This window comes from Octopus sinensis, linkage group LG1 (genome assembly GCF_006345805.1).
Source record: "Octopus sinensis linkage group LG1, ASM634580v1, whole genome shotgun sequence".
Taxonomy (NCBI): domain Eukaryota; kingdom Metazoa; phylum Mollusca; class Cephalopoda; order Octopoda; family Octopodidae; genus Octopus; species Octopus sinensis.
Window position 1 is genome coordinate 118,029,266 of NC_042997.1, and position 7,613 is coordinate 118,036,878.

At 41.8% G+C, this 7,613-nt stretch overlaps 1 protein-coding gene across 1 annotated transcript in view; it reads right to left on the reverse strand.

The window, feature by feature from the left end:
- LOC118764038 overlaps positions 1–7,613 on the reverse strand; it is a 53,454-nt gene that overhangs the window by 23,974 nt on the left and 21,867 nt on the right. Inside the window, exons 2-3 of the mRNA XM_036504313.1 lie at positions 3,119–3,238; positions 1,556–1,664 (exon numbers count right to left, since the gene is read on the reverse strand). Coding sequence (XP_036360206.1) covers positions 1,556–1,664; positions 3,119–3,238 — 229 coding nt within the window. The remainder of the gene's footprint in view (positions 1–1,555; positions 1,665–3,118; positions 3,239–7,613) is intronic.

The following is a 7,613-nucleotide window of genomic DNA, read 5'->3' on the forward strand; positions in this document are numbered from 1 at the left end:
CTGAATATTTATAAGTTGATGCACAACTGAATTGAGATCCTCTGTTCTCTTCTAAATTTGACAATTGAACTTTAGTAATGCCAGTCTAGCTGGCTGGCTGTAGCAAATCAGGCTGGTGCACTCGCGTGCCTGTGCTTATATATAGTCATGTTGAAAGTGAAATGGCCAGCTCGAAGTACTGGGAATGTTTTGTGGGGAAAATGAGCTGGTAACCCATAAAAAACTTCGGAAAGGAAGATGCAATAAAAGTGGATGCAGCTGTTCGTGGGAAGTTATTTTTTTTTTGGGAGGGGGGAGGTAAGACGAAACGAAAATGGCGGATGTGGTGTGGAGAGGAATACGAATACAAAACCTCGTAGATGGCGTGAAGAGAGAGGTCAGAACAATCACAAGTGGCGGTGGTAGTGCTGAAGACGAAATACTACAAAGAAAACGCAAGTGGCGGTGGCGGCTGATAGCAGTGTGCAAGACTGCGTCCGGCTCAAAGTGAAAGAATATGAGAATAGAAAGTCTATGAGCTGTTCTAATCTTTTTCAGACCGTCCCGTTTTCCGTAAGGTACTGCGAAAAATGTTATTCCTCCTCCTTACAACAAATGTATTAAGTGTTTGAAATTATTAATAAATTGACTGAGTTTAACACCATAAACTGGACATTAGATTTTCCAGTTTGCCAAAACTAATTTTTTTTAAAACCAAAAGTAGTCGGTTCTTAATATTTTGTTAGTTTACCATAAACCATGGCAAAGTATTCATACCATTAGTTAGGTACCTAGTGAATCACGGACTAAGAAAACGTCCGATAACATGCTCTAACATTTAAAGCAAAGTTCTTTATTTGGATCTTTTCGGTTTGAACGGCAGTTTTTAAAATAATTTCTTGGTAACTAAAAATTTTAAACTTCGTATACTAGTAGAATGTTTATAAAACATCTTTTTCTCTTGGCTTTATTGAGAAAATTCTATAGTTTGTATATTTTTTTCTTCAATTTCAACCAATCAGTGACGTCCATTGAGTTAAAAAACATTCTGTGCCGTATGAATATGTCCCTCGTTTAAGAAACAGATTGGGTTTATTTACATTTTGAAGAAAAAAAGATAATCTTCCCCTAACCCTAAAAGAGACTGAAATACAATAAATCGATTCTAGGGTCATAATTATGGGTGACAATTTCATATACCGCTAGAAAAAACTGCCGTTCAAATCGAAAAGATCCCTTATTTTCAATTTCAACAACGGAAATTAAATCGGTTATTCAATGAGATTTGTTGTGAAGAAAAGACAAATCTTACTGGCAATTACATTTACCCACATATAAAACCCAAAATAGATTTAAACTTAATGTTCGAAGAATCAATGTTACTGTCCCGTCTTTGCACTATGCTCAAACGGCCTTAACATCAAATTCACAACTCATTCAAGGCTTGTATCTTATGCCATATCCTCCCCCCCTACAACAAACCAGTATCTTAACACAACCACACTGCAACACAACTCTTCAAGTCCTGCTTTAATGTTATTGCATTATTATTTCTCTAAACGAATTTACTACTCACCTGGAAATTTAATTGAAGAACATCGAACAATTCCCGGTGTTTGTAATAATTTTAAAAGACTTTCTTCTTTCAAAGAGAATTCGTAGTAGGTGTAGCTTATATGTGTGACCTAAAGAATATATTAAAAATCGAGATTATTTTTAGCTGCATAAAATGTATTTAAGAACTGTACAAAAACGCTGTTCGACTTAAAAAGTCGACAGTTTCTTTCTTTACAGTTAACTTTAAAATTACAGTATTTGTTAAAGGGGGAATCAATATCTGCGTAAGTGACTGCACATTTTAATTTAGTTCTTAGCTGTTTCAGTCAGTGGATTGCGGCCATGCTAGGGCACTGCATACACGGGTTTAGTCGAACAAATAGATCCCCGGATATATTTTTTTCCAGTCTGGTACTTATTCTATCATTCACCAACCAACACCGGTTGTCAAGTTGTGTTGATATGGGACACACATTCACACACGAGTTTCCGTTTAAACCCAACTCAAGAGGATTTGCTCATCTCGTTATAGAATACTAGGTACTCCGCAGTGGAACTGAACCCAAGATCACATATTTGGGAAGCAAAGTTAGCCACGCCTGCGCCTATATACAATTATAAACTCTAACACGGACATACTAGTAACTTAATAATAATAATAATTCTATATATATATATATATATATATATATCAGCATTACGATATTGTGGTTGGTAGGGCGGTGTTTCTTTTCTACTCTAGGCACAACGCCCAAAATTTGTTTGGGGGGAGCCAGCCGATTAGATCGACCCAGTAAGCAACTAGTACTTAGTTTATAGACCTCGAAATGGTGAAAGACAGCTGGCCTCGGCGGAATTTGAACTCAGAACGTAACGACAGACGAAATACCGCGAAGCATTTCGCCTGGTGTGCTAACGTTGCTGCCAGCTCGCCGCCTTGGCGGTGTTTATCATTTCGAAGGCGGCAAGCTGGCAGAATGGTTTGGACGCGGAGTTGAATTTCCACCGAGGTCGACTTTGCCTTTCATCCTTCCGGGGTCGATAAATTAAGTACTAGCTGCGTACTGGGGTCGATGTAATCGACTATCTCCTGTCCCCAAGTTTCAAGCCTTGTGCCTATAATAGAATGGATTATCTATTATGTAGGCGGCGGGTTGGCAGAACCGTTAGCACGCTGGACGAAATGCTTAGCGGTATTTTGCCCGTTGCTACATTCTAAGTTCAAATTCCGCCGAGGTCGACTTTGCCATTCATCCTTTCGTGGTCAAATAAGTACCACCTACGCACTGGGGTCGATATAATCGACTTAATCCGTTTGTCTATCCTTGTTTGTCGCCTGTGTTTAGCCCCTTGTGGGCAGTAAAGAAATAGGTATTTCGCCCGTTGCTACATTCTGAGTTCAAATTCCGTCGAGGTCGTCTTTGCCTTTCATCCTTCCTGCGTCGATAAATTAAGTACCAGTTGCATACTGGGATCGATGTAACTGATTAGCCCCCCCCCCCCAAAAAAAATCTGAGGCCTCGTGCCTCCAGTAGAAAGGATTATTACTACGATAGTCTCAAAATCATTTAAAGGTACATACCTCAGTAACGGTCCAATCGTATATAACTAGAACTGCGTTGAAGTTTGGCCAGGCGTCTACCCAGACTTCCAGCAAATAATTTTTGGGTTTAGGTGAGGATAACTGGATTATATTTTTGGTCTGAAATGGAGTTTTAAATATTTAACTAAATGCTGGCATAGATAATTTATGTATTAAAAATATGAAGCTCGAGTATAAGCATAAATTGTCGTAAGGGTGTGTGTATATCACATGGTTTCAGGTTCAGTTCTACTGCGTGGCACCTTGGATAGGTGTCTTCTATTGTAGCGTTGAACCAACCAAGGCCTTGCGATTAGACTTCGTAGTAGCAAACTGAAAGCCCGTCGTCTGTGTGTGTGTGTGTGTGTGTTTCTCCATCACCTCTTAGTGGTTCAGCAAAAGTCTGACAGAATAAGTACTAGGCTCAGTCCTGGGTTCGATTTGTTCGACTAAAACCAGCCCCCGAAGGCGGTGCTCCAGCATGGCCGAAGTCGAATGCCTAAAACAAGAGAATGTGTGACCACGCAAATACTCTGGTCAAATGACGGAAATAAGACAAGCAAATTTCAATTTTTTTGGGGTTTTTTTTTGTTTTGGAGAATTCGTGTCGAGGCGGGAAGTCGGATCTTCATACTGTTTAAAAATCGGGTTTATCGTAGGGTTACTCGTTTACAGTGAGTGGATTGGAGCGACAAGAAACGAAGGTTTTCTGGTTCAAGTACAAAACACATTGCTCGTTTCGGTTTCAAGCTCGGCTACGAAAGGAGATTGCCAGAACCAGGAAACGGGGGGGGGGAACCAAGCAAGAAACCGTATTAATAGTGGACAACTATTGTCGTATATACGAATAAATATACACACAAACGCACATTCTTTTTTACTTTTGTCATTGGATACGGGCCATGTTGGAGCACTGCCTTGAAGTATTTCAATCGAATGTATCGGCTCTAGAACTAATGTTTTTAAAGCCTGGTACTTATTCTATCGGTCTCATGTGCTGAACTGTTATATTACAGGGAACATAAACCAACCAATATCAAGCGGTGGTTGGACACACACACGTAAACGACAGGCTTCTTTGAGCCAAATCCACTCAAAAAGCTCTGGTCAGACGGCGGCTATAGAACACACTAGCCCATGGTCCCATGCAGTGGGACTGAACCCAGAATGTGGTACTGAGCCCAGAATCTGCCTTCGTTCTCTTCTTTCGTTCTCTTCTTTATTTCTCTTCTATCGTTCTCTTCTTTTCTCACTCGTTCTCTTGCTCTCCTCTCTCTCTTTCTCTTCTCTCTTCGTTCCCTTCTCTATTTCGTTCTCGTTCTCCTTTTTTCTCTCGTCTATTTTCCTCTTTTCTCTCGTTCTGATTCTTATTTCTCTCTTCTCTTTTCCTTCTATCTTCTGTCTTCTCTCTTCTCTTTTCCCCCTTGCCTCTTCTATCTTGCCTCTTCTATCTTGCCTCTTCTATCTTGCCTCTTGTATCTTGCCTCTTCCTTCTTGCCTCTTCCTTCTTGCCCCTTCCTTCTTGCCCCTTCTATCTTCTCCCTTCCTTCTTGCTCCTATTTTCTCTCTACCTTCTTGCCCATTCTCTCTTCCTTCATGCCCCTTCTATCTTCCTTCATGCCCTTTCTCTCTTCCTTCTTTCCCCTTCTCTCTTCCTTCTTTCCCCTTCTATCTTCTCTCTTCCTTCTTTCCCCTTCTATCTTCTCTCTTCCTTCTTTCCCCTTCTATCTTCTCTCTTCCTTCTTTCCCCTTCTATCTTCTCTCCTTGCTCCTTCTCTCTTCCTTCTTGCTCCTTCTCTCTTCCTTCTTGCTCCTTCTCTCTTCCTTCTTGCTCCTTCTCTCTTCCTTCTTGCCCTTCTCTCTTCCTTCTTGCCCCTTTTCTCTTCTCTCTTGCCTCTTCTCTCTTCCTTCTTTCCCCTTCTATCTTCTCTCTTCCTTCTTTCCCCTTCCATCTTCTCTCTTCCTTCTTTCCCCTTCCATCTTCTCTCTTCCTTCTTTCCCCTTCCATCTTCTCTCTTCCTTCTTTCCCCTTCCATCTTCTCTCTTCCTTCTTTCCCCTTCCATCTTCTCTCTTCCTTCTTTCCTCTTTCATCTTGCCCCTTCTATCTTCTCTCTTTCATCTTGCCCCTTCTATCTTCTCTCTTTCATCTTGCCCCTTCTATCTTCTCTCTTTCATCTTGCCCCTTCTATCTTCTCTCTTTCATCTTGCCCCTTCTATCTTCTCTCTTCCTTCTTGCCTCTTCTCTCTTCCATCTTGCCCCTTCTATCTTCTCTCTTCCATCTTGCCCCTTCTATCTTCTCTCTTCCATCTTGCCCCTTCTATCTTCTCTCTTCCATCTTGCCCCTTCTATCTTCTCTCTTCCATCTTGCCCCTTCTATCTTCTCTCTTCCATCTTGCCCCTTCTATCTTCTCTCTTCCATCTTGCCCCTTCTATCTTCTCTCTTTCATCTTGACCCTTCTATGTTCTCTTTCAACTTGCCCCATCTATCTTCTCTTTCATCTTGCCCCTTCTATCGTCTCTTTCATCTTGCCCCTTCTATCTTCTCTTTCATCTTGCCCCTTCTATCTTCTCTTTCATCTTGCCCCTTCTATCTTCTCTTTCATCTTGCCCCTTATATCTTCTCTCTTCCATCTTGCCCCTTCTATCTTCTCTTTCATTTTGCCCCTTCTATCTTCTCTCTTCCTTCTTTCCCCTTCTATCTTGTCTCTTTCATCTTGCCCCTTCTATCTTCTCTCTTCCTTCTCCCCCCTTCTCTCTTCCTTCTTTCCCCTTCTCTCTTCCTTATTTCCCCTTTTCTCTTCCTTTTTTCCCCTTCTCTCTTCCTTCATGCCCCTTCTCTCTTCCTTCTTTACCCTTCCATCTTCTCTCTTCCTTCTTTCCCCTTCTGTCTTCTCTCTTTCATCTTGCCCCTTCTATCTTCTCTCTTCCTTCTTGTCTCTTCTATCTTCTCTCTTCCATCTTGCCCCTTCTATCGTCTCTCTTCCTTCTCCCCCTTCTATCTTTCTTTCCCCTTCTCTCTTCCTTCTTTCCCCTTCTCTCTTCCTTATTTCCCCTTCTCTCTTTTTTTCCCCTTCTCTCTTCCTTCTTTTCCCCTTCTCTCTTCCTTCTTGCCCTTTCTATCTTCTCTCTTCCTTCTTTCCCCTTCTCTCTTCCTTCTTTCCCCCTCTCTCTTCCTTCTTTCCCCCTCTCTCTTCCTTCTTTCCCTCTCTCTCTTCCTTCATGCCCCTTCTCTCTTCCTTCTTTCCCCTTCTATCTTCTCTTTCATCTTGCCCCTTCTATCTTCTCTCTTTCATCTTGCCCCTTCTATCTTCTCTCTTTCATCTTGCCCCTTCTATCTTCTCTCTTTCATCTTGCCCCTTCTATCTTCTCTCTTCCTTCTTGCCTCTTCTATCTTCTCTCTTTCATCTTGACCCTTCTATCTTCTCTCTTCCATCTTGACCCTTCTATCTTCTCTCTTTCATCTTGCCCCTTCTATCTTCTCTCTTTCATCTTGCCCCTTCTATCTTCTCTCTTTCATCTTGCCCCTTCTATCTTCTCTCTTTCATCTTGCCCCTTCTATCTTCTCTCTTTCATCTTGCCCCTTCTATCTTCTCTCTTTCATCTTGCCCCTTCTATCTTCTCTTTTTCATCTTGCCCCTTCTATCTTCTCTCTTTCATCTTGCCCCTTCTATCTTCTCTCTTTCATCTTGCCCCTTCTATCTTCTCTCTTTCATCTTGCCCCTTCTATCTTCTCTCTTTCATCTTGCCCCTTCTATCTTCTCTCTTTCATCTTGCTCCTTCTATCTTCTCTCTTCCATCTTGACCCTTCTATCTTCTCTCTTCCATCTTGACCCTTCTATCTTCTCTCTTCCATCTTGACCCCTTCTATCTTCTCTCTTCTATCTTGACCCTTCTATCTTCTCTCTTTCATCTTGACCCTTCTATCTTCTCTCTTTCATCTTGACCCTTCTATCTTCTCTCTTTCATCTTGACCCTTCTATCTTCTCTCTTTCATCTTGCCCCTTCTATCTTCTCTCTTTCATCTTGCCCCTTCTATCTTCTCTCTTTCATCTTGCCCCTTCTATCTTCTCTCTTTCATCTTGCCCCTTCTATCTTCTCTCTTCCTTCTTGCCCCTTCTATCTTCTCTCTTCCTTCTTGCCCCTTCTATCTTCTCACTTCCTTCTTGCCCCTTCTATCTTCTCTCTTCCTTCTTGCCCCTTCTATCTTCTCTCTTCCTTCTCCCCTTCTCTCTTCCTTCTTTCCCCTTCTCTCTTCCTTCTTTCCCCTTCTCTCTTCCTTCTTTCCCCTTCTCTCTTCCTTCTTTCCCCTTCTCTCTTCCTTCTTTCCCCTTCTATCTTCTCTCTTCCTTCTTTCCCCTTCTATCTTCTCTCTTCCTTCTTTCCCCTTCTATCTTCTCTCTTCCTTCTTTCCCCTTCTATCTTCTCTCTTCCTTCTTTCCCCTTCTATCTTCTCTCTTCCTTCTTTCCCCTTCTATCTTCTCTCTTCCTTCTTG